Genomic DNA, 27,210 nt, shown 5'->3' on the forward strand with positions numbered 1-27,210 from the left:
ATGACATCACAATCTGAGCTCTAGAATGTTGCTACTTAGGATTTTAAAGTGTTCGAGGCTTGTGCAGATGAGGATGGAGCTTAGGCATTGGTGGAATGAGGCATTATGACATCACAATCTGAGCTCTAGAATGTTGCTACTTAGGATTTGAAAGTGTTTAAGGATGGAGCTTAGGCATTGGTGGAATGAGGCATTATGACATCACAATCTGAGCTCTAGAATGTTGCTACTTAGGATTTGAAAGTGTTTAAGGATGGAGCTTAGGCATTGGTGGAATGAGGCATTATGACATCACAATCTGAGCTCTAGAATGTTGCTACTTAGGATTTGAAAGTGTTTAAGGATGGAGCTTAGGCATTGGTGGAATGAGGCATTATGACATCACAATCTGAGCTCTAGAATGTTGCTAGTTAGGATTTTAAAGTGTTTGGGGCTTGTGCAGATGAGGACGGAGCTTAGGCATTGGTGGAATGAGGCATTATGACATCACAATCTGAGCTCTAGAATGTTGCTACTTAGGATTTTAAAGTGTTTGGGGCTTGTGCAGATGAGGACGGATCTTGCAGGAATGGGGCAGGGACAGGAAAAGAACTTGCGGGGAAGGGGAAAAATTTGTCCCTGTGTCATTCTCTAATTTAATTAATGCAGCAGGCCTTCTTGAATCAACACGGTATTGCTTTGACTTGAGCCAAGAGGAAGCTCCGTCTTAATCTGTTTAACAGACAGGCCGTGCTTGGCTCGGAACTGACCAAACTGCGATCCGGTTGCTCTGTGGGAATCTGTACACCAGAGGATATATCTCAGATCTAGGGTCAACTTAAAGTTAACGATGCAAACAGTCAAGGAAAGCAAGAAGGAATTATCACACTCACCCCTCCCAAAGAAGGCATTGGATCTAGGAAGCTATTAGTGAAAGCTTGGGTTTGCATGGATGCATCAATCAGGCATGTTGATCCAGTCCTGGTTTTGCACCACTGCATGCAGGGAGTGTCATTCTGTCTTAGGTAAGGAAAGATCAAGAACAAATCAGCCCATTTGGTCGACCTTATATGAGTTAGCAACCCCTACAATCAGCCCATGTTCACTCATTATACCACATCAGCTCCTTGGAGGGATGGTGAAAAGTCACTACAGTAAGCGCAGCACTCTCTCTTGATCACTGCCAGCCCATGACGGATGAGGTGCCCAAAAGCAATTCCTCCTGTTTAGTGACTGTAGGGAATAAATTTATCCCCACTTTTACTAAGCTGTGGGTAGAGGTTTCCTAAGCAGCCCAGAATGCTAAATGCTCTAACGCAGTGATTCCCAACCCTGTCCTGGAGGAACACCAGGCCAATCGGGTTTTCAGGCTAGCCCTAATGAATATGCATGAGAGAGATTTGCATATGATGGAAGTGATAGGCATGCAAATTTGCTTCATGCATATTCATTAGGGCTAGCCTGAAAACCCAATTGGCCTGGTGTTCCTCCAGGACAGGGTTGGGAACCACTGCTCTAACGCAGGGATCTCAAAGTCCCTCCTTGAGGGCCGCAATCCAGTCGGGTTTTCAGGATTTCCCCAATGAATATGCATTGATAGCAGTTCATGCACATAGATCTCATGCATATTCATTGGGGAAATCCTGAAAACCCGACTGGATTGCGGCCCTCAAGGAGGGACTTTGAGACCCCTGCTCTAACGCTCATAGGAAATCTATGAGTGGCTGAACAGCATCCATACCACGGTGGAAACTTCTACTGTGGCTTAGTAAAGAGGGGGAGAGGGGAATTAGTATATACCTAAGTTCCACGAGTTTCATCAGTCTACGGCTGGGATCTCAAAGTCCCTCCTTGAGGGCCGCAATCCAGTCGGATTTTCAGGATTTCTCCAATGAATATGCATTGAAAGCAGTGCATGCACATAGATCTCATGCATATTCATTGGGGAAATCCTGAAAACCCAACTGGATTGCGGCCCTCAAGGAGGAACTTTGAGACCCCTGGTCTACGGGGACAAAACTTGGTCTGGTAGCTGCAGAGCAAAATAAAGTTTCCAAAAGTCTCTATTGACATGGTATGCCTTTAACCAGTCTTACTGTAGAAAAATGTGTAATGGTGGGGTCTAGATCTTCTAAAATTAGAACTATTTTTTCACTTGGAGGCTTTTGGAAATCTTTGAAAACTCTATTATTTCAGGAGTCTTTAATCGATTCCAAATCCTGTATTAGTATTGGTAGTCACTTATGTTTTAAGTATTTTACTGTAAACTGAGTCAAGCCCTATATTAGGGATGATTTGGTAAATAAATCTAAGGACTGGATGGGTCTGTAACTTTCTAGCAAAAATGTGCTCAGTTTTGACTGGTTAAAATCCTTGGGTAATGCAGTGTGAAAAAGAGAATGCCAAAGTTTACGTTTATGGGAATCTGTGGCATCTGACTACAACGAAGAAGTAATAGGACGAGTTTAAGATAACTATGCAATAACAAGGGGGGAAAAAAGCTCCAACATTTCAGCTTATTTACTGGTGTGACATCCCTGGTGGTTAGGGTCCAGGCACAAACTTTCCCCCTACTGCAGAGGTGTCAAAGTCCCTCCTCAAGGGCCGCAATCCAGTCGGGTTTTCAGGATCTCCCCAATGAATATGCATGAGATCTATTAGCATAGAATGAAAGCAGTGGCTGCAAATAGATCTCATGTATATTCATTCGGGAAAACCTGACTGGATTGCGGCCCTCAAGGAGGGATTTTGACACCCCTGTCTTAGGGAGAGGAGCAGATGCTGCAGATGGGCCACTGGATGGGTCATTTGGCCTTTACAGTATTTGCCATCAGGCTTCTATAATCACAAAGCCTTAGTTTATACCAGGGGTAGGCAGTTCCGGTCCTCGAGAGCCGGAGCCAGGTCAGGTTTTCAGGATTTCCCCAATGACAATGCACGAGATCTCTTAGCATAGAATGAAAGCAGTGGCTGCAAATAGATCTCATGAATATTCATTTGGGAAAACCTGACTGGATTGTGGCCCTCGAGGAGGGATTTTGACACCTCTGTCTTAGGGAGAGGAGCAGATGGGCGACAAAATGGGTCATTTCGCCTTTAAAGTATTTGCCATCAGATTTCTATAATCACAAAGCCTTAATTTATACCAGGGGCAGGCAACTCTGGTCCTTGAGAGCTGGAGCCAGGTCAGGTTTTCCCTAATGAATATGCTTGAAATCTATTAGCATACAATGAAAGCAGTGCCTGCAAATAGATCTCATGTATATTCATTTGGGAAAACCTGACTGGATTGCGGCCCTTGAGGAGGGATTTTGACACCCCTGTCTTAGGGAGAGGAGCAGATGCTGCAGTTGAGCTACTGGATGGGTCATTTGGCCTTTACAGTATTTGCCATCAGGCTTCTATAGTTACAAAGCCTTAGTTTATACCAGGGGTAGGCAGTTCCGGTCCTCGAGAGCCGGAGCCAGGTCAGGTTTTCAGGATTTCTCCAATGACTATGCACGAGATCTATTAGCATAGAATGAAAGCAGTGGCTGCAAATAGATCTCATGTATATTCATTTGGGAAAACCTGACTGGATTGTGGCCCCTGAGGAGGGATTTTGACACCTCTGTCTTAGGGAGAGGAGCAGATGCTGCAGATGGGCGACTGAATGGGTCATTTCGCCTTTACAGTATTTGCCATCAGGTTTCTATAACCACAAAGCCTTAGTCTATACCAGGGGTAGGCAATTCCGGTCCTCGAGAGCCGGAGCCAGGTCAGGTTTTCAGGATTTCCCCAATGACTATGCATGAGATCTCTTAGCATAGAATAAAAGCAGTGCCTGCAAATAGATCTCATGCATATTCCTTGGGGAAATCCTGAAAACCAGACTGGACTATGACACCCCTGCCCAACTGAGAGAAACTGGCAAACCAAGCCAGGTGCTTGATGATTGCAACAGGTGGCGGTGCCCAACTTGCAGATGAAGCTCGGGAGTGTTTGCCGTGCACAGAAAGAAGCAGCAACTGCAATTGCAACTCTTAGCCAATCTGCTTCAAAGCCCCGGGGGCTGCTAAAGCTCCCGCCATTCTGCTTCTATTTGGGCGGGGAAGAGAGAAGTAAAGCACGGCTGACCTGCAGAGCCGCGTCCGGTCCCGGGAACGGAGTTTCTGTCCCGCCCAGAGGAGAGAGATCCTGCGCACAGGACAAGGAGTCGAGCAGGAAACGTCGGCAGGCAGAAGCGGTCGATCGGGATCAAGCGGGCGGGTGTCGTGCCGGGCGATGACGTCATTGACAGTTAGGCTGCAAACCGCCAAAACAGGCCCAAATGCACAAAGCTGGCTTTTGCAAAACATTGAAAATACGGTATAGATACATTTTTTCCTTGGCATTTGATATAATATCACAGTTAAATATGAATTCCTCCCTTAGTGCATCATTTTCTTGTCCTTTCAGTTCCTGTCCTTTATCCCACTTTCTCTTCAGTCTTCTCCATTTATTATTTTAGCAATCCAAATGATGTAAAAAAAAATTTTATATATCAAAAATATTCCAGATCAATATACCATCAAATAACATTTCTCAAAACAATTGATCTGGATAAATTAATCTTTATAACCTTAGACCTCAGCCCCGCCATTCCACCGCTAATAAATGTTAATAGAGGTAATTGAGGCCAGCAGCGTGTCAGATTTTAAGAAAAAATGGGATTGGCACGTGGGATCTCTTCACGGAGGGAGTGGGACATTGGTATGGGCAGACTGGATGGGCCGTGGCCCTTTTCTGCCGTCAGTTTCTAAGTTTCACTTATCATTGCCTTAAATACTTTCAATACTTTCAATTTTTTATGTATAACAATTTTTATTGAAAGAATCAAATCATCATAAGCACATAAGCATTGCCTCTGCTGAGTCAGACCATAAGTCCATCACGCCCAGCAGTCCGCTCCCGCGGTGGCCCCCCAGGTCAATGACCTGTAGTGATCTATTACTTTACAGCCTCCAGTACTGTATAGTAACCCTTTAATTGTACCCCTGGATCCCCTTTTCCTTCATAAACTCGTCCAATCCCCTTTTGAACCCCAAAGTCGAACTCTGCTCTACCACCTCCTCTGGAAGCGTATTCCAGGTGTTCACCACAATAAGATAGTACAAAAATACACTCAATACAATAAAAAATCATAATAATAATATTTCATACAAATTTAAATCATTCTTTCAAATTTAATTTCCATATGAACTAATTCAATCTTATCTATACCCTCCTTAATTCCCCTATCCCCTATCTTTCCCCTAAATGAAATCCCTCACCCTGGATAAAAGTTGACTAAAATAAAAAATTAAAATAAATAACTGGAATGTAATTATTAAACCTAATTTTCATAATAAATCATTTATAACCTCAATTTTTTATATCTCAAAAAAGTATACTTTATAACGGTTCTCAGCCACTTATCTTAACAGCTGGTCTGACCCGGGAGGAATTGACCCAACATGTTTCGCACAAACATGCTTTATCGAGGGTCCCCCGTGGCCGCTAATGTCATCCGACTTGCAAGCAAGTATTGAAAGTATTTAAAGCAATAAGTATATTTATATGGCTGATAATGATGGCCCACATAATTCTCTGCGCTATTAACATTTATTAGCGGTGGAGTGGCGGGGCTGAGGCCTAAGGTTATAAAGATTAATTTATACATATATATAAATTTTTTTATCCAGATCAATTGTTTTGATTGTGTCCATTTATTCTTTGACATTTTTCTTCCCTTGTTTTCCTCATTTTTCTTCTCCTCTTCTTCATTCCTAGTTAACTTTTATCCTTCATTTTTCCCTTCAGGCTCTCACCTCCTACCAGCTTCCAGTCTCTCACTTCCAAGTCCTTCTATTGTCTTCTGTCTCTTTCATTCCCAGCCTATTCTTTCCTATTTGTATATTGTAAACCATTTATTTATTTAGGGGGTCTTTTACTAAGGCGTGCTAAATGCCAGCGCACCCATTATATTCTATGGACATGTAACATTTAGCAAGTGCTAAATCGGCTAGCATGCCTTAGTAAAAGGCCCCCTTAATTTGTTTTCTATCCCGTTCTCCCCAAAGATCTCAGGTTAATATGCATAATATACAGTTAACAGGTTATAATTTGCCATCATTATAGTACATTTTTTTTATCGGTACAAGTTTTTACCTTTATAGCATAACATCCATAACTGCAGGCCACTCCCTCTTCCTACTAGAACATAAGACTTGCCATTACTGGGACAGACTAAGAGGAAGATTCTCAAAACTCGCAGGTAAAATGCAGTGCCTGTAGTGGGAGTGACTTTTATTTTACGGGCAATTCTCAGCATAATAGTATGTAAATTATATGCTTGCTATTTATGTAGAGAATCACCAATAAAGAGCGAGAGGAACTGTGCTCAGAAGAGCAATCGCTAAGCACAGCTCCTCCCGTCAAAGCTTCTCTCCCTTCCCTGATCAACTGAGCCGCAGACCTGCTGGCTCAGCTGATTAAATGGTAGGTAGAGCAGCAGAAAGAAGATCCCCCTCCCGCCGACACCCCCTTGCCCCCCAATACCCTGTACAAGATCAACAGGAGTGATATCCACTCCCTCCTGCTTCTGCCACCGAGGTCCCCCGCCACTCCCCACAATGCCCCACCACCATCGAAAAGCCCCTGGCATTCCTGGCAGGAGGATGCCCACTCCCTCCTGCCACTGATATCTCCTGTCCCCGACAGTGCCCTGACACCTCCCCTGACACTCCCAGCAGGAGGGATGCCCACTCCCTTCTACTGCTGGTGATCCCCACACCCCCTGATAAACCCCCCTGCAGGAGGAATGCCCACTTCCTCCCATTGTTGAGGTCCCCTGCCCTGACACCCCCATATCTTTCCGATGAATGCTGGCTGAAGGGATGGCTACTCCCTTCGGCCAGCAGGCCCACCTCTTCAAAATGGTGGGCCTTCATCTTCCAGGTGCATCATAAGACACTCATTGGCCCATGCACATAAGGCCTTTCCTATGGGACATCTCAGGATGTTCCAGGAAAGGGCCTAAGTCTTAGGCACCTGGGCCAATCAGAGCCTTAGGCTGTACCCCAGCACATCCCAGGATGCACCAGGAAGGCGACCTTAAGTGCCTGGACCAAACAGCACCTGCCCGGTGCAAGCAGACATGTTTAAAATGTTTTTGTATAATTATTTTATGAATTAGATATGGGAAGGGATAAAACACAGACCTCGCAGATCTAAACCTGCATGTCCTTAAAAATCTGAGGTCCGTGCCACTTTTTATGTGTAATCAATTTTTATTTTCAAACAGAAAAGGAAACATGGAATAACAACAGAGTAGAACCAGAATACAAAATAGACTAACCCAGCACCCTGCCACTTTTAGTCTCAGCCTAGGTTATGGCTCTGACAGACCTCCATGACACTTTAGCTCTGACAGACCCTAATGCTTCTCCCTCCCTATGCTGAGACTAACTCCCTCTTCTACAAAACCGCACTAGCGGGTTTTTAGTGCAGAATGCCGCACTGAATGGCCTTCGCTGCTCCCGATGCTCACTGAGTTCCTATGAGCGTTGGGAGCAGTATAGCTCTCTGCGCTAAAAACCGCTAGCATGGTTTGGTAGAAGAGGGGTAAAAGTGGCAAAACTTTTGCCCTGTGCCACATTTAGTCTCAGCACAGGGAGCTCCATCAAAGCTAAATTGTCATAAAGGTCTGTCAGAGCCACCACCTATGCTGAGACTAAAAGTGCCACTGACCTCAGATTTTTTAAGGACATAATGGGGTTTAGGTCCGTGTTTTACCCCTTCCCATTAGATATGAGCTGTTGTGAATGCCATGGACCAAACTGGTGGAATAGAAACTTTTTAAACAAATAATTACTTTAGCCTTTTTGTGGTGCTCTTACTCCCGTGTGTGAGTACATTTCACGGTCTATTAAAATATTGATATACCACCTAGCCTACTTTGATTAAGGTGGTTTCAATGAAACCTTAAAAATAAAGGAACGGCATAAAACCAGATAGAAAAGTCCTAAGCCATCTACTCATAAGGGAAGAGAAAAGATATAAAGTAATGTAATGTAATGTAATGTAATTTATTTCTTATATACCGCTACATCCGTTAGGTTCTAAGCGGTTTACAGAAAATATACATTAAGATTAGAAATAAGAAAGGTACTTGGAAAATAAAGTAGGTTTCTGTAGACTCCTTAGTAGGTTAATAATTTTCTATTCTGCACTGGATGAGCAGTGAAGGTTTCAACTGTATAAATTACACCTACCATTAAGTAAGAACAAAAGGTCAAAGTCCAGAAGTCTCAGTTCCTTTCACTTTCGCTCAGAAAAGTAAGGAAAGCACATTTAAGAAACAAGTAAAGTTTATGCTGGAAAAGGTAGAACAAAAAGACTGGATGACATCCTGGAGTTCTAAACATTTAAGTGGACAAATATGTTCCTGTTTATACATTTCCAAACTACTGGGATATGATGGAAGGAAGACAGGACAGCTTTGAGGGACTTGATCTTCCTGAGACTTTCTCCGTGAAGACTGAGCACAAGAGGTAGGATGAATCTCTCTCCCCCCTCCCCCCCAATATCCCCTATTCTTCTGCTAAACCTCGCCACATCCTATTAAGCTCTCAGTAGACCTACAAAAGTAGAGCGAGGAGAGGAAATGGGGTTTTGCTGCTGTCAGCAGAGTTTAGTAGTTGGGTTGGATGGGTGGGACTGGATAAAACAAGGATCCTGTAGACCTCACGGATCTCTACTGCACGGCCTTAAAAAGCTATCAGTGTGTGTGTGTGGGGGGGTGTCTTTATTTTCAGAAAAAAAAAGATAGCAGCTGTAGCATGGGGTCCTTAGGGATCCTTGTTTTAACTTCCACGGACCTCCTGGATCCTGCTCATCCCAAGTATCCTCATCTTACCCCCCTCCAGTGGCATCCGTGGCAGAGATTAAAATGAGGATCTGTAGAATGAATAAGATCCATGAGGTCAAAGGGAGTTAAAAAATGAGGCTCTCTGGAGACCCCCACAGCCGCTTCTTAAGGCCAAGTGTTTTTAATTCTGTGAGGTCTGTGTTTTAACATCTACCTTTTTGCTGGTTTCTTTTCTGTTTGTGGTTGGGATTGCCAGTGCTGAATACTGCAAGAATTTCCTGCTGCCTCTTCCTAACTCTCCCTTTTGTTGTGCCCAGCTTTTCTACACCCCAGTGTCCCAAATACCTTCTACCTGGAGGTCCCTCACAGTCTTAAAAAGAAAGCGGCCATGGTGTGGGGTCCACAGGGATCATCGTTTTAACTCCCGCGGACCTCACGGATCTCGCTCACTCTACGAATCCTTCTTTTAACTCCTTAAGGATGTGCGGTACAGATTCTTGAGGTCCATGGAGTCTGTGGGATCCTCGTTTTACCCAGTCCCTGGATGGGCAGACTGGAATAGTCCATGTGGTCTTTATTTTCTATGCTCTTATGAGTGACTGAATGTGTGTGGCGTCCAATATGCTAGTAACTGTAGGGTGAAAATTGTCTCTTCCAAATAACTTATTTCCTTAAACCAGAGATCTAACCCAGTACAGGCTCTGAATATTGACTAGACCTAGGTAACTTCTGACAACCATGAAAGTCCCAGATATTTTCCTGGTGTCCAGATACAGAATATCCAGGGGGAAGCTCTTCATTAAGGTGGTTAAGATATCTAAATAAATAAATTAATTAATTAATTCAGCTGGTGGTCAGTGTTTAAACTAAAACCTAAACTAAAACTTAATTTTATAGACCAGATCTTCAACTAAAACGAGCTTGATTGGGTTTACAATAATGTAAGCATAATATATAAACATAGAGTTTATACAAATGCTGGCTGAATATGGTGGGTAAAAAGTATAACAGGAGAAAAGCATTTAAAATATAAAAACACCTCTCACCATTATCCTGCAGCCCCCCCCCCCCCCCCATCCCGGCTCCCTCCTCTCCCAACTGTTCTAGTCCTGAGGTCCTCCTTCCCCACCACAGCTCTATCAAAACATCTCAGTCACATTCTTCTGGAACCTTCTCCTGCCCCTGAGCCCCCAGAACTCTCTATGTCAGAGTAACTTCATTTCACTCTCTTCTAGGGAACATAATTGTATTCTTCTCAGGACTACTGGAGATGGGTTTTCCTGAATCCCTCTGGAGGATGTCTCTGTCCTCTCTTCCCGGATTGATTCTTCTGTTGATTTCTCATCACTTCCAGACTGGAAATGCAGGTAAGAGTCACTTCAAGATTTGCTGGGTTTTTCATATCAGGGGGAATTCTCAGAAAGTGTATTTTGGCACAAATCTGTGAATTATTTTCATGCAAGGTCTTTGCACGTGAGTGTTTCTCTGAATTTTCCTAAAATTAAATGTATGTGCAGTTACTTACACCAGCTGTTTGAGTGAGCTAAAATTTTGTGCATAAATAACCCTCTCTGATCTAAACATATCTTGTTTCCACCCGCTCTCCCTTCGGATGCTCCCTGTGACCTTGGGCAAGTCACTTCACCCGCTAGTGCTTCAGCTACAAACTACGGTTTACTAAATTTTGCTGCCATGTTAGTGTGTGCTAATTACATTAGCATATGTTAATAGGTTCCACTGCATAGAATAGGACTTCGATTAAATAATGGACATTAGCATGTGCTAATATGACAGGGCCTTTTACTAAATGTAGCCCTTAAATCGTCAGCTCTTTAACGACCTGACTTTATAACTGGCCTTGTGCTTGGTTTTGGAGAGGTGAATAATAAAACCTTAGTCTGTTATTGAGAAAGATATGGGGGAAGCCACTACTTGCCCTGTATTGGTAGCATGGAATGTTGCTACTCCTTGGGTTTTGGCCAGGTACTAGGGACCTGGATTGCCCAAGGGAGAATGGGCTACTGGGCTTGATGGACCATTGGTCTAACCCAGTAAGGCTATTCTTAATCCAACTAACTCTTTGTTGACTGGGTCAGGACAAGGGATTCTCTGTGCCCCCCTCTGGCTCATTCTTCCGCACTTGAAACTGTAAATAAGTTCTTTCAGTCTAATAAGAACATTTTAGAGATTCTCCTGATTTATGGAATTAGGAATCATTTTCTTGACACAGGACTTTTGCAATTAGCATGGACAATCCTACATGTCTTTAGCTGTCTCACCCATCCGTCTCATATTGACTATTGCTAATTAATATCTTTCCATTTATTTATCCCATAACTAACAGAACACTTCAAAGTCCTTGGCCCTGATCAGCCAGTGGTTGTCATTCTGGGTGAAGATGCCGTGCTACCCTGTCACCTCTCCCCAGCCCTCAATGCAGAAGACATGCAAGTGAGGTGGTTCCGAACCAGTTTCGACTTCCTTGTTCACCAGTATGAGAATGGGATGGATCAGAACGAGCAACAGAACTCGAAATACAGAGGCAGGACAGAACTGATCAGAAATTACATTTCATGTGGAAGCGTGTCACTGAGGATACAAAATATTGGTCTTGAGGATGAAGGAAGATATTCATGTTACTTTGAATTTGATACTTACTATGACGAAGCAACAGTGGAGCTGAAAGTAGTCAGTAAGTGGAAATTTCCATTCTCTTCTGACTTTTCTGTCTTTTTCCTATTTATTTTAATATTGATTGAAAGATTCAAGGACACTTTTTGGCAGCAGACACCACACTGCAGAGCTGGTGCCAGATGAACAGACAGTCTTTACACCCCTCATGTGGAGGGGCATAATAAAAAAAAAAAATCTAAGTCCCCTCTTGGCCTAAGATTGTAGGCGATATATAAATGTGTTAAATAAATAAATAGATAGACTACTTATAATAATTTATTTATTTTTCTCATGATTTGGTTCCCATACCCTGGAAAGATGCCCCTGTTTTTCCTCTCGTACAAAACCTTCCTTAGATCAGGATTCAGCCCAGTATCAAACTTGCCCTTTGCTTCTAAGATTCTTGAGAGGATTGCTTCTAAGCAATTTTTAGATTTTATTGACCGTAACAGCATTCTTCATTCCCTCCAATCTGGGTTCTGTCCTGGCCATAACTAAGAAACCATTCTCGCCAGCTTGCTTAGCAATACTATGTCTTAGATGATGGGGACATTGTACTTCTAATCTCCTAATATAGCAAGTTAGATCTCCACTGGCTACTGCCACGATGCCCCCCCAACAAGACTGCCCACTAGGCCATCCATACCCCCCCCAACAAGACTGCTCCAGGTACCCATCCATTCCCGCCCCACTCACACACACATTAGACTCCCCATTAGGCCAGCTCTGTTCACCATGTATTTCCTGCTTCCTTTTTTTTGCACCCTATGTCTCCCTGCAAGTTTGAACCCTCAAGCATGAGAGTTCCTGTCAGATAGGTATACAGTACAGAAAAGAGAAAGTTCTTGTTTCGGATTCAGCGGCTGGAAAAAAGGAATAAAAATGCAAGGCAAGAAAACCATAGGTGCCAGGGAGTCAAATCATGCCCCAACACCTGAAATTTGTCAGGCTCTGGCTTCAGGGCTCTGGACCTCTAATATTTCCACAGTTCTGCTGGTGATCAAGATTTCTGAGCCTGTTATCTCCATCAGCTACAGATGGTAAAATCTCAATCCTGTTTCATATATGTCACTATCATAAAATGAATATATAACGTTCTGTTTTCCTTTAGGACTGGGCAGTGCTCTTTTCATCTCAGTGAATGACCATCAGGACAGAGGGATAAAGGTCATGTGTGAATCTTCTGGATGGTATCCAGAGCCTGAAGTGACCTGGAGACAAGAAGATGGACAGAGTCCGATAGCAGCATCTGAAACAGAAACACAAGAGCAGAATGGTCTCTTCAAGGTCAAAACTTCCCTTCTTCTGAAAACAAATCAGCAGGGCAGCATTTCCTGTCATATCAGAAACGTCATCTTGAGCCAAGAGAAAACATTCGTGATCTCTATAGCAGGTCAGTTACAGAGAGATCTACTTTATGTCCCCTATAAAGGGTGCCAAAATTTAGATACACAATTTGCTGTGCACTTATAGAATGGGGTCAGTTATGTGCATAACTTAATTTGCTAATCAGCCCTAAATTGCCACTTAATTGGTGATAGGTATCAATAATCGGCCTTATCAAGCACTAAATGGCACTTTGTGGTCACATATAGTATATAATTGACTTAACACCCATGTTCTATAAACTGAACATATAGTTTCTATGGTATGCAACTCTAAAAGGGGCGGGGACTTGGGGGAGGCATGGGTGGGTCGGGGTGTGGCAAACAAGTGGGTGTGTTAAGGGATACTGTCATTTACACACCCAACTACCAGTACTTAGGCGCAGTGGTGTAGCAAGGGTAAGAGGCGCCTGGAGTGATGCCCCCCCCCCTGTTCTCCTCTCCCCTGCCACATCTGCATGCTCCTTCCCTTCCCCCGTGCCTCTTTAACTCCTCCGGTGCAAACAGCATCACCAACTTGGTGCCCATGCCGGCTTTCCCTCTAACATCACCTCCTAATCACAGGACCCAGAAATGACATCAGGAGAGCAGACACCAGTGCAAACAGCAGGTTGGAGTTGCGGCTCACAGCAGCAAGATGCTAGATCAGGGGTGCCCACACTTTTTGGGCATGCGAGCTACTTTTAAAATGACCAAGTCAAAATGATCTACCAACAATAAAAATGAAAAACAAATAAAGCACACCGTACGCAGAGAAAATGTTAATTTTCATTTATATTCCGGGTTTTTTTTCAAAGAGGTCAAGGCAGATGACTTTATGCAATGTCACCTCAGTAACAACTATTCAAAAATAGACAAATATACCCCCTCCCTTTTTACTAAACTGCAATAGCAGTTTATAGCGCAGGGAGCTGCGCTGAATACCCTGCGCTGCTCTCAACGCTCATAAGCTCCCTGCGCTAAAAACCGCTATTGCGGGTTAGTAAAAGGGGGCCCTAGTGCAAAATATAGACAGCAGATATAAATTCTCAAAACGGACACATTTTGATCACTAAATTGAAAATAAAATCATTTTTCCTACCTTTGCTGATGATTTCATGAGTCTCTGGTTGCACTTTCTTCTGACTGCATCCAATGTTTCTTCCCTTCTTTCAACCTTCTGTATGCTTCGTCTCCTCCAGACCTCATTCTCTCCCCCAACTTTTTCTTTCTTTCTCCCTACCCCCTTCTTCTTTCTTTCTCTCTCTCCATACCCCCTTTCTTTATTTCTTTCTCCCTGCTCTCCCCCAAGCCACTAGATTGCTGCTCCCGCCGCCATCAGAGAACAGACTCCCAAACTACTGCCGCCCCGAGCTCTCCCTGTAGAAGCGGCACGCTGACCAGCATTCCACTCCCTGGCGTCAATTCAGACGTCGGAGAGGAATTCCGGGCCAGCCAGGCAGCGATTGACTGGCCCAGAACTTCCTCTCCGACGTCAGAATTGACATCGGGGAGCGGAATGCTGGTCGGTCCGACACTTCTCCAGTGAGAGCTTGGGGCGGGGGTGGGGGACATTAGGGAGAGGAAGGCTGATCGGCCAGTAGATCAGGACGGCAACACAAGTCTATCATGGAGCCCAGGATGGGCTCCACGATCGATTCGCGTTGCCTTCCCAATCTACCGATCGATCGCGATCGACGTATTGGGCACCCCTGTGCTAGAGGTATAGTGGAGGGGATATGAAGGCACAACTGTGGTGGGGAGAGGAGTGGGAAGGAACGGGGGCAGAGAGGAGAAGAGGTTCTGGCGCCCCCACCAAAATATACCCAGGGTGGCCTACCCCCACTACCCGCACAACACCACTACTTAGGCATGAGCATTTACTCCAGCCCTTGAACCTCGTGGAACTGCCTTTAAAGAATGCCATTTAGTGCCCAAATATTTAAGAATATAAGAGTTGCCGTACTGGGACAGAGTAAAGGTCCATCAAGCCCTGGATCCTGTTTCCAACAGTACCCAACCCAGATCCCAAGTACCTGGCAGAAACCGAAAGAGTTGAGATTGTGATGTCATAATGCCTCATTCCACCAATGCTTAAGAGCCAACCTCAGCAGTGAGGTCACAGTGGCTTGATTGGTCTATATTTGGCTCATATAAGAACATAAGAGTTGCTGTACTAGGACAGACTGAAGGTCCATCTAGACCGCCATCCTGTTTCCCACAGTGGCCAACCCAAGTACCTGGTAGAAACCCAAAGAGTAGCAACATTTCAGAGCTGAGATTGTGATGTCATAATTCCTCATTCCACCAATGCCTAAGAGCCAACCTCAGCAGTGATGTCACAATGACTTACAGGATCCGAGGCAACATGGCTTTACAAAAGGTAAATCGTGCCAAACGAACCTGATTGAATTTTTTGATTGGGTAACCAGAGAGCTGGATCGAGGACATATGCTAGATGTAATTTACTTGGATTTCAGCAAAGCCTTTGATACAGTTCCTCATAGGAGGCTGTGGAACAAACTTGAAGGGCTGAAGTTAGGACCCAAAGTGGTGAACTGGGTCAGAAACTGGCTGTCGGACAGACGCCAGAGGGTGGTGGTTAATGGAAGTAGCTCGAAGGAAGGAAAGGTGACTAGTGGAGTCCCTCAGGGTTCGGTGCTGGGGCCAATCCTGTTCAATATGTATGTAAGTGACATTGCTGAAGGGTTAGAAGGAAAAGTGTGCCTTTTTGCAGATGATACCAAGATTTGTAACAGAGTAGACACCGAAGAGGGAGTGGAGAATATGAAAAAGGATCTGCAAAAGTTAGAGGAATGGTCTAATGCCTGGCAACTAAAATTCAATGCAAAGAAATGCAGAGTAATGCATTTGGGGATTAATAATAGGAAGGAACCGTATATGCTGGGAGGAGAGAAGCTGATATGCACGGACGGGGAGAGGGACCTTGAGGTGATAGTGTCCGAAGATCTAAAGGCGAAAAAACAGTGTGACAAGGCAGTGGCTGCTGCCAGAAGGATTCTGGGCTGTATAAAGAGAGGCGTAGTCAGTAGAAGAAAGAAGGTGTTGATGCCCCTGTACAGGTCATTGGTGAGGCCCCACTTGGAGTATTGTGTTCAGTTTTGGAGACCGTATCTGGCGAAAGACGTAAGAAGACTTGAGGCGGTCCAGAGGAGGGCTACGAAAATGATAGGAGGCTTGCGCAAGAAGACATATGAGGAGAGACTGGAAGCCCTGAATATGTATACCCTAGAGGAAAGGAGAGACAGGGGAGATATGATTCAGACGTTCAAATACTTAAAGGGTATTAACGTAGAACAAAATCTTTTCCAGAGAAAGGAAAATGGTAAAACCAGAGGACATAATTTGAGGTTGAGTGGTGGTAGATTCAGGGGCAATGTTAGGAAATTCTACTTTACGGAGAGGGTAGTGGATGCCTGGAATTCGCTCCCGAGAGAGGTGGTGGAGAGTAAAACTGTGACTGAGTTCAAAGAAGCGTGGGATGAACACAGAAGATTTAGAATCAGAAAATAATATTAAAGATTGAACTAGGCCAGTTACTGGGCAGACTTGTACGGTCTGTGTCTGTGTATGGCCGTTTGGTGGAGGATGGGCAGGGGAGGACTTCAATGGCTGGGAGGGTGTAGATGGGCTGGAATAAGTCTTAACAGAGATTTCGGCAGGTGGAACCCAAGCATAGTACCGGGTAAAGCTTTGGATTCTTGCCCAGAAATAGCTAAGAAAAAAAAAAAATAAAATAAAATAATTTTAAATTGAATCAGGTTGGGCAGACTGGATGGACCATTCGGGTCTTTTTCTGCCGTCATCTACTATGTTACTATGTTACTATGGCTTCATTGTCCTATACTTGGCTCACATAAGAACATAAGAGCTGTTGTACTGGGACAGACCGAAGGTCCATTAAGCCCGGTATCCTGTTTCCAACAGTGGCCAACCAAGGTCCCAAGTTGGGACATAACTTCAACCAACCTTTCTTGAATTTAGCTCTATATCATGAATTTGGTTGCACCTCCTGAAATCAGATCTGAAGATAGTTGTTACCATGTGTTTCCTCAGGTCTAGTTCCATGATCAGATTAGGGATTGTCATTTATTAAGTGCAATATCCTAGAATAATTGAAGTTCACGTCTCTTGATTTAATCTCTTTTTCAGACATATTTTACCAGCGGGTGTCTCGTTGGATGGTCTCTCTCTCCCTCATTTTGATATCTGTGCTAATCCCATGTGGTTTGCTGGTCATGTTGGTCATTTACCACTTGAGAAAGGAAAGAGAAGAGAAAGGTACAGTAAACCCCAATTCTTGACAATGCCTCGGGGGCCTCACAGGAAGAGAGAGGAGGATGGGAGGGTCCCTGCGGAGATTAGCTATTGAACTTTAGTTGAGACCTGTCAGCTTCATTCAAGGGTAAGAATCTATTCAGGGCCCTCATTAGCACAGAGGCCTGATTCTATAAATGGCGCCTAAGTGACCCTACATTGTAGACACCATTTCACGCAGTTGTCCATCAACTTCTAGGCATCTGTTATAGAATCGGGCCTAGTGGCAGCTAGGTGTGTTTAGATGTTGCTAGGCATCGCAGAAGTAGGCACTGCTATATTAGGCCAGGGTTTACCTGGCCTAATTTGCAGCATCTAACTCTGATGTCTAGCAACACCTAAGTCAACCACACCTATTCTCCAACCCCAACCCTTCCTACTTTTCAGGTAGGCGTGTTAGGCATTAAAGGGCACCTCGACTTATGCATTGCTAGGTGCCACATGGAATTCTGCACTCAACTTTCAATTGTTTTTTAGGGTGTTTTAAAATTCTTTATTCATTTTTACATTTTACAACAAGTGTGTCAGAAAATAACATTTCATTTGATTATCTGTCATAATCAACTTAAATTATAATATTTAAGCCCTCCCTCTCATCCCTACTATTTCATATGTAAACACATATATCATATAATATATTATATAATCTTTTCTGTTAATCTAAACATTTAATACAAGATTAGAAATCCCTCCTCTCCCACCCCTCACTTTGCAATTGTACCAATAAAGGAAAAACGATATTTACTCATTACAATATTCTATTAATGGACCCCAAACCTCCTGAAATTTATTAAAATTTCCTCTGTGTGGCTAACGTTCTTTCCATCTTATATATATGACACAGAGAATTCCACTAGAAACTGTAGTTAAGTCTACTCCAGTTTTTCCAATTAAATGTAATCTGTTGAATGGCAACTCCTGTCATAATAAGTAAGAGCTTATTATTTTTTGAAGAAATTTGACTTTTTTTCCTCATTGACATTCCAAATAAAATAGTATCATATGATAAAGCCACCGGATTTTCTAATAAACAATTTATTTGGCCCCATATCGATTTCCAAAAACCCAAAATAAATGGACAATAGAATAATAAATGATCTAAAGTCCCTGCTTTGAGATGACAATGCCAACATCTATTAGATTTAGAGCAATCTAATTTTTGTAAATGAACAGGGGTCCAGAAAGCTCTATGCAACAGGAAAAACCAAGTTTGTCTCATAGATACAGACATTGAACAACTCATCCTCCAAGACCAAATTCGTGGCCATTGAGATGCAGTAATTTGATGCTTTATCTCAGTGCTCCAGATGTCCCTAAGACCAGTTTTTGGTTTTTTATTCATAAATCCAGATATCAATTTATACCACTGTGCGGCCTGGTGTTCCAGGAAGTCCATCTGAAAGCATAAGAACTCCAAACTATATTGATTATTAAAGATTTTTCCATTCAGGGAATCCCGCCTGAATGGCCTGCTTCAGTTGCAACCATCTAAAACTTTGTGATTTATCAAGACCAAATTTATGTTGCAACTGTGAAAAATCAAGCAGTTTACCATTAGATATTGGGGTTTTTTAAAAATTAAACCTCATTCATTTTTTTCATACCTATAACTGGAGCATAGGTTTGCCCACCAAAAAGTAAAATTGAGGCTATCCCAATTCTTCCAATTATGTGTTTTCATCTGCATGGCTATCCCAGTCATAATTAGGAAGAACCGGAATTTATAACGATCCATGGGGGGCTTAATATGTAATAATGTTCCACATATGATGACTTCATAAGTCAATGGAATTGATGACTCAAGTACAACATTAATCTGACCCCATATCAACTTCCAAAAGTTTAGTATCAAAGGACAATAGAACAACAGATGATCCAGTGTCCCACTGTCTAGATGACAGTGCCAGTGTCTATTAGATTTAGAACTGTCTAACTTTTGTAACCTAACAGGGGTCTAAAAAGATTTGTGTAACAAGAAAAACCAAGTTTGTCTCATAGATGAAGGTTTGGTTGTATATAAGAATAAAAATTATTATTAAATTATTATTATTATAAAAGAAAAAGAGCAATGATTCTCTCATTTGTTTTCTTGTAGGACAGCTTTCTGCAGATAAAAGTGAGTAATTTTATAAGTATTTCCTTTGTCTGAAACTGTTCTATTCTCTAAATGTGTGCATATAAGTAGGATGATTGATTTTGGCATAAATGTGCCGGTATTAAAAATCTCTGTATTGTAACACCTCTACAGAAGCTCATGTAAACCGTGGTATAGAAGCTCTCGATAAACATAAATCAGCCTTTAGAAAGAGCTGGATGAACCAATAAGCCTGAGGTTTTCTTGCTATCTTGCCTGCTTGGATGGAAAGTGGAAGAACTCAGTCTCACCTGTTAGATTTTTTTTGAGTGCCAGGGAGGAGCTAGTTGTCATGGCACATAGTGGTACCAACAGAGGAAAGTTCTGGAAGACAAATTTAGAGATAGGGGCCAAGGTGCACAGTGAATGCGTTTCACCTCTGTTCAAATCCTCTATTAATGTTGCTGTCTCTCAGCACTGATATTTCTATTTCTTTTTTAATTGTAGAAAACCTTTCTGCAAAAGTTGGTAAGTAATTGTATCATTATGTTGTGCAGTTCCTGGTTAGAGGGTGGTGGATCTCAGAAATCATCTAGATAAGATTTTAGGGAATGCTGGGAAGGGGCCAGAGGTACCACACCACACAGAGGCACCAAGATCAGAGGATAATTCATGAGGGAGGTTCTGGAAAGCAAGTTACAGTATATGGGGGATGAGGCCCAAGGTCCACATTGAAAGCATTTCACCTCTGGGAGTAAGTCTTAAAGGAAAGTTCACATACTCTAATGGCTTGATTGTCAACCAAGGCATTCTCTAATGTTGCTGTCTCCCAACACTGATTCTTCTCCTTTTTTTTCTTGTAGAAAATCTTTCAGCAAAAGCTGGTAAGTAATTGTATCATTGTTCTATGTGGCTCTAACTATCCCAGTTCCTAAATCAGTCCTTAGGAATGTAGAGAGGCCAATGGATGCAAGGACTGCTCAGAAACTTGAGGGTGGTGGATTTCACCTAGATAAGATTCAGGGGAATGTTGTGTAGGAGCCAGCTGTCACACCACATATACTGTAGGTACTGTAGTACCTCTGCAAGGCCAGCAGTGGTGGGGATGAACACATCAGTGCCTTCTGTGCACCCAACCAGCCAAATCTAAGAGTCCACATTTCTTTTCAATCAGTCTCGTCCTTGAGACTATTACTAATGCATTCCTCAAATTTCAAAGACTACTAATCATTGGAGATATTAACCTTCACATAAACGACACCACCAACAAGGATGTTATCGATCTCAACAACTTCCTCACCTCTTTAGGCTTCCCCCCCCCGGCTCTCTCCCCAACCCATGAAAAGGGGCATACGTTAGACATCATCAGCTTCCTCGACCTCACCGAATACAAAACTTCGGTTGACGACACCCGCTGGGAACCTGTCCCTTGGTCCGACCATTTCCTAGGGGCTTTCTGCCTCCCCATTTTAATGTCACACCTCGAACCACCACCACTCATCCCCAATCCCATTACCTTCCGAAAAAAAATTGCGAGCGACCTGTTCTGGAACAAATTCCTCAACCTATTTTCCACCATTCCCAATCCTCCAAGCCCTGAATCCAACTGGCTCAGTTGGATCACCCTCTCTGAAACCACCTACTGCTCCCTTGCTCCACTATCCACTAAAACTGTCTCCTTCTCCCGCAAGGCCCCCTGGTACCTTCCATACCACAGACATCTGAAACAGAAATGTCGAATACTGGAACGCAAATGGAAAAAATCTAAATCCCCCATCGACAGACAGTCCTGGTGAGCGAATATTAAGTTCTACAATACTGAATTAAAAAAATCAAGGAAGAACTATTACGGCAACAAAATCTCCAGATCCAACAACCAAAGTAATACACTGTTCAACATTTGGCGTTCCATATCCTCCAAACACGATTCCGCCACACCCCCCTCCTCTCCATCCGCCGATGAACTAGCAAAATTCTTCAATGAGAAAGTCACTACCTTATGATGCTCCTTCCCTCCAACATCCTCTTACAACTCCCTGGTGCTCGCCGCCTCCAACCCCAATCTAACCGATGCCAACCATATCCCAGCCGATAGATCCTGGACCGCCTTCGATCTCGTCTCCGATTCCCAGGTCTCCAAACTCTGCCTCAAGTTAAAATCCTGCAACTGTACCTTGGATCCTTTCCCCTCCTACTTATACGAAAATATTCCCACACAAGCCATCTCATCTCTCACCAAACTTATAAATTCCGCTCTACTCTCAGGCCTATTTTCTGCAGAAATGGGAGACATTGCCTTATCCCCTCTTTTGAAAAAAGCTGAGCTAAACCCCTCCACACCGTCCAGCTATCGCCCATTAGCTAACATTCCTCTCCTGACCAAGATGCTGGAGTCCATCATAGCTACCCAACTCTCATCCTATCTTGAGAGATTCTCCATTCTACTACCCTACCAACATGGCTTCAGACCCAACTTTAGCAACGAATCCCTTTTGGCCTCTTTAATTTCAAAAGTCCAACATCTTCACTCTTGCAACAAGTTCGCTGTCCTTCTCCAATTTGATCTTTCTGCAGCCTTCGACATTGTCCATCATGACATACTAATCCTCCAACTTTCTGAAATTGGCATAAACTCCACAGTCTTAGATTGGTTCTCAAAATTCCTACGTTCTCGCTCCTACTTCGTTAACATGAACGGTACCTCATCCTCCCCTTGGAAACCAATTTGCGGAGTTCCTCAGGGTTCACCTCTATCCCCGATTCTTTTCAATGTTTATATGTCCTCCCTGAAACTCCTCAAACTTTCCCCCTTTGAGACACTCTACACCTACGCCGATGACATTCTTGTCCTCCTCGAGACCGACTCCAACCTCACCAACCTCTCTGATAACATCTCTTCTTGTATAACGAACCTCCAATCCTGGGCTCTCACCGTTCAAATGAAACTTAATGAGACCAAAACAAAACTTCTTTGGCTAGGCCCAAAATTAGATCATCTGCCCACCCTCATCCCACTATCCTCTGGCGCCAAACTGCAGCTTGAGCACTCAAGCAAAGTTCTGGGAATCATCATTGCCTCTACACTGTCCTTCAACGATCACCTCAACTCCTTAGTAAAAAAATGCTTTTTCAACCTTCACATGCTAAGGAAAGTCAGATCCTGCTTCCACCAACAACACTTCGCTGTCCTCGTTCAATCCATTATTCTATCTAGATTGGATTACTGCAACTCCATCTACTTAAGCCTAACAAAGAAAAGCCTTCTCAGACTCCAACGGATTCAGAACACCGCGGCTAAATTAATTTTCGCAAAAAGCAAATTCAACCACGTCTCCCCGCTTCTATCTAAGCTTCACTGGCTCCCAGTTCTCCTCAGGGTTCACTACAAATGTGCCTGCCTAACCTTCAAGTCTCTACACGGCGTCCTTCCTCCCCTGTTTCCACTATCTTGGCTCTCCATGAATCCTAACTCCACCAGATCCTCTCAAAAATTCATACTATCATTCCCCTTTTTAAAAGGTATATCCCATACAGGAAAGCTTGGATCATCCCTCCTCTTCAAGATCACCGAGCTGTGGAACAGCTTATCTGCCCCTCTCCGGAGCGCGACCTTTTCTCCAATGCTTCAGAAAACATTTGAAAACTTGGCTTTTCTCTAAAATGTAACCACTCCCTCCCTCTCCTCTTCACTTAGTCCCATCTTTCTTCCCTTTTTACCAAGCTCTTCTTCTCCCCATTGGAGTTCCTTTCTTTTATAATTCCTGTAAACCGTGTCGAGCTCTACTTCTGTGGAGATGATGCGGTATACAAACTTAAGATTTAGTTTAGTTTAGTTTAAATAAATTTTATTCATCCACTTAAACTGGAGTAGCTTGTTACTTCTTTTAACACAGAGTAAATCACTCAGGTGGGAAGCTTAACAAAATCCCCCTTCTGCTCTCACAGGGTTTCCACTTTCCCCAGGTTCTTCCAGCAGCCTAGGGACTGTGCAAAGTAGGATCACCTTTCTGTCCCTGGTGTAGCCTTCTCCCCCTTGATTTGGCTTCAGATTTCTCTCTCAAAAAGACAGTTAACCAGCTTTCAAAGCACAGCACTTACATAATTCACTTTTAGCCAGCTGTACAGCTTCTATCCCCCTTCTCTGTCTCACCAGACTCCTGGGGAAGCTGGGGTCTACCCTCCAGCTAGCCATCAGGAACTACCATTACCTTCTTAAGAACATCCTTGGGATCCACCTGCTGCCGGACTCTCTACGTCTCACAGCTCCTTGGGGAAAAATCCCTTTTCATTTGGACAGGCTATGGCTCGGGGCTCCTTCTCCAACTCCTTCTCTCCTCTGCATCTGGGAGCTTGTATGCCTTCCAACAACTCCTTCCTTTCCTCTGGCCTCTGAGGAAACCAAGCCCTTCTATACACTGGACCTCTTTGCTCTGCTGGCTTGTTCCTTTTAACTGAGTGTGTTCTCTAGCCACACTCTCATTTTCTCTCTGGGGTTGCTGAGAAACCCAGGGTCACACAGGCTTCCCTGAGTAGGATCCTAAAACACATACCCTACCTATTTCTTACAAGGTAAATATTGGGATTTTCTTTCCATCTTGCAGCATTGTAAAACAGTAACACCACTGATTATTATCAAACAAATATAATATTAAAACAATTTTTAAACTTTTATAAGGATCTATATTCTTCCGAACCTTATTTGGAGAAACAAAAAGATGGAAAAAAATTTTTAGATTTAATTAATGGACCTAAAATTCCTGATCATATAAAACGAAGTTTAGAAGAACCTATATCATTAAAAGAATTAGAAACAGCATTGAGATCTCTTAGAGTTGGATCCGCTCCAGGTGGTGATGGTTACACAGTAGAATTTTATAAAACATTTCAAAATATCCTCTCCACACATTTATTAAAATTATATCAGACACAACTTATAAAAGGTAATATAAAAGGTACTATGGCTGAATCAATAATAATTGTTTTGCCTAAGCCAAATAAAGATCCTACTTTGGTTTCGAACTACAGGCCTATATCTTTGATAAATGTTGATAATAAACTTTTGGCGAAAATTTTGGCTTTGAGATTAGCCAAAGCTCTCCCACATATTATAGATATGCATCAAACGGGTTTCGTTGCTAAAAGACATTCCTCCAATAACTCTAGACTATTATTTCACATGCTAAACTTATCAAAAAAAATGGATGAACCGGCTTTTACAGTTTCATTAGATGCCGAGAAAGCATTTGATAGGGTAGAATGGAATTTTATGTATCAGGCTTTAGAATGGTTTGGTATAGGTTCTGGATTTATACAAATGGTAAAAACATTGTATAGCTTCCCGATTGCAAGATTAAATATTAATAATATGATATCTGATGGTTTTCAATTGCAGAGGGGAGTTAGACAAGGCTGTCCTTTATCTCCTTTGTTATTTGATGTTGTATTAGAACCCTTATTGTTAGCAATACAGCAAACGAGGGAGATACAAGGTATTCCATATTCAGATATGGAATATAAAATTTCGGCTTATGCGGATGATATTTTGCTTTATTTGAGAAATCCAGAGTCTACCTTATCTTCTTTATTGGAATTAATTGATAAGTTTGGCAAATTTTCAGGTTATAAAATTAATTGGAATAAATCTGAAATTATACCCTTGAATGTTTACTGTGTAAAAGGATTATTTGATACTTTTCCATTCATATGGAAAGAAGAAGGATTTAAATATCTAGGCATTCAAGTTAAAAAAACAATTGAAGATACTGTAAAAGAAAATGAAAAATATGTATTAAAAAAAGTAACGGAGTTATGTGAGCAATGGAACCCATTACATATTTCTTGGTGGGGAAGAGTTCAAACTATTAAAATGATGATGTTGCCTGTAGTTTGCTACCAAATGAGTATGATACCTATTTATTTTCAGGGGTCCTTTTATAAAAAGCTTAATAGAATTTTAACAAAATTTCTTTGGCTTGGTAAAACACCTAGAATAGCTTTAGTAACCTTACAAAAATCAATTAAGGAGGGAGGGGTAAATTTTCCAAATTTCTATAGGTACCATCAAGCCTATATTCTACGTCAGGGTATGTATTGGATCCTCCCAGAACTTATAGATAATGCACCAGATTGGTTATATTTGGAATGGCGCCTTATGTTTCCCCTAAATTTAGTTCATCTACCAAGTATTAATATACCTAAAAGATACAAAGAAAATAAAATAATAATGGATACTTGGAAAACATTGAGATTTATTGATAAATTAACACCCATCCCAATATACAAATCAACTAATCAATCCATATGGATAAACTCCAAGATCAAAATTGGCGGAGCTCAAATCCTTTGGAAGAACTGGATTATTGCAGGCATTAGATCTCTAGATGATATTATTTCAGAAAGTAAACTGCTGGATTTTCCACAATTGCAACACAGATTTGGTTTCAATAAAACACAAAGTTTTAAATGGTTGCAATTGAAGCAGGCCATTCAGGTTGGGTTCCCTGAATGGAAATCATTAAACAATCAATATAGTTTAAAGTTCTTATGCTTTAAAGCAGACTTCCTAGGACATCAAGCCGCATTGTGGTATAAATTAATATCTGGATATTTAAATAAAAAACCAAAAAATGGTCTAAGAGACATTTGGAGCATTGAGATTGGACATCAAATTAATGCATCTCAATGGCCACTAATTTGGTCTTGGAGAATGGGATGTACAGTGTCAGCGTCTATGAGACAAACATGGTTCTTTTTATTACATAGAGCTTTTTGGACCCCTACTCGTTTGCAAAAATTAGACAGTTCTAAGTCTAATAGATGCTGGCACTGTAATCTAGAACCAGGGACATTAGATCATTTATTATATCATTGTCCTTATATTAAAATTTTTTGGAATTCAATTTGGCCACAAATTAATAAATTAATGGAAAATCATATCGCAATATCATATGATACAATTTTATTTGGAACAATGATGAGAAAAAAAAGTCAAATTTCACCAGAAAATAATAAGCTTTTATTAATTATGACAGGGGTTGCCATTCAACATATAACTAACAATTGGAAAAATTACAACAACCTAAATTACACATTTTGGTGGAATACAATATGTCATATTTTTAAAATGGAAAGAACAATAGCAATACAAAAGGGGACATATAATAAATTTATAAAAATATGGGGGCCATTGACAAAATACTGTAATGAATAAATAATATGATGTTTTCTTCTTCTTTTCTTCTTTTAAGGAATTTTTTTTTTTTTTTTATGACACACATAAAGGGGGGGTAAGAAAAATTAATTTATACATAGTATGTTATAATATATTATACAAAATGTAACGTATGAATAAAAGGTAATAAAAGGGTGAGGGGAGGGAAATGGGACAAAAATTGTTTAGATTATATTGTATTAGATATAAAAAAGTTATTGAATATTTATCAATTGTATTCTAATATGTTGTATACTTTTTATAAAAATTTGAAAATTAAAATATTATATTAAAGTAATGAAAGGGAGGGGGGAGGGTGAGGGGGAAAATCAAATTCAGATATATAATGTATTAGATATAAAAGTGATAATATGCATTTATCAATTGTAATTTATTATTATGTACACTTTATGAAAAATTAGAAAATAAAAAATAATGGAAAAAAAAAAGATTATTATCTCCTTTTGTTTTATTGTAGAAAACCAGTCTGAAAATGTTGGTAAGTAAATGTATCTTTATTTTGTGTGGCTCAAATGTTTCTAGTTCCTAAATCAAGTTTATTAGGTGTTTATATACCGCCTATCAAGCTTATCTAAGCGGTTTACAATCAGGTACTCAAGCATTTTCAGTCCTTAGGAATGTGGAGAGCTGGATGGCCAATGGTTGCAAGGATTGCTCAGTATCTTGACTTCCTGGTTTGAGG

At 41.8% G+C, this 27,210-nt stretch overlaps 1 protein-coding gene and 1 long non-coding RNA gene across 4 annotated transcripts in view; one reads left to right on the forward strand and one right to left on the reverse strand.

The window, feature by feature from the left end:
• The window catches only part of LOC117349989, a 60,297-nt gene extending 56,142 nt beyond the window's left edge, over window positions 1–4,155 (reverse strand). The window contains exons 1-2 of the long non-coding RNA XR_004537219.1: window positions 4,096–4,155; window positions 873–999 (exon numbers count right to left, since the gene is read on the reverse strand). This is a non-coding gene — a long non-coding RNA (uncharacterized LOC117349989). The remainder of the gene's footprint in view (window positions 1–872; window positions 1,000–4,095) is intronic.
• A 3,540-nt stretch (window positions 4,156–7,695) lies between these two features.
• LOC117350212 (butyrophilin subfamily 3 member A1-like) overlaps window positions 7,696–27,210 on the forward strand; it is a 31,522-nt gene continuing 12,007 nt past the window's right edge. Inside the window, exons 1-9 of one of the 3 annotated variants that reach the window (XM_033924326.1) lie at window positions 7,696–8,531; window positions 10,108–10,215; window positions 11,193–11,540; window positions 12,633–12,914; window positions 17,059–17,187; window positions 19,319–19,339; window positions 19,805–19,825; window positions 20,161–20,181; window positions 26,986–27,006. In XM_033924326.1, the coding sequence (XP_033780217.1) occupies window positions 10,119–10,215; window positions 11,193–11,540; window positions 12,633–12,914; window positions 17,059–17,187; window positions 19,319–19,339; window positions 19,805–19,825; window positions 20,161–20,181; window positions 26,986–27,006 (940 nt within the window). In that variant the 5' untranslated portion in view covers window positions 7,696–8,531; window positions 10,108–10,118. Of the gene's footprint in view, window positions 8,532–10,083; window positions 10,216–11,192; window positions 11,541–12,632; window positions 12,915–17,058; window positions 17,188–19,318; window positions 19,340–19,804; window positions 19,826–20,160; window positions 20,182–26,985; window positions 27,007–27,210 lie in introns of all 3 variants that reach the window. The other 2 variants (XM_033924325.1, XM_033924327.1) reach the window with 2 other exon arrangements.

This window comes from Geotrypetes seraphini, chromosome 16 (assembly GCF_902459505.1).
Source record: "Geotrypetes seraphini chromosome 16, aGeoSer1.1, whole genome shotgun sequence".
Taxonomy (NCBI): domain Eukaryota; kingdom Metazoa; phylum Chordata; class Amphibia; order Gymnophiona; family Dermophiidae; genus Geotrypetes; species Geotrypetes seraphini.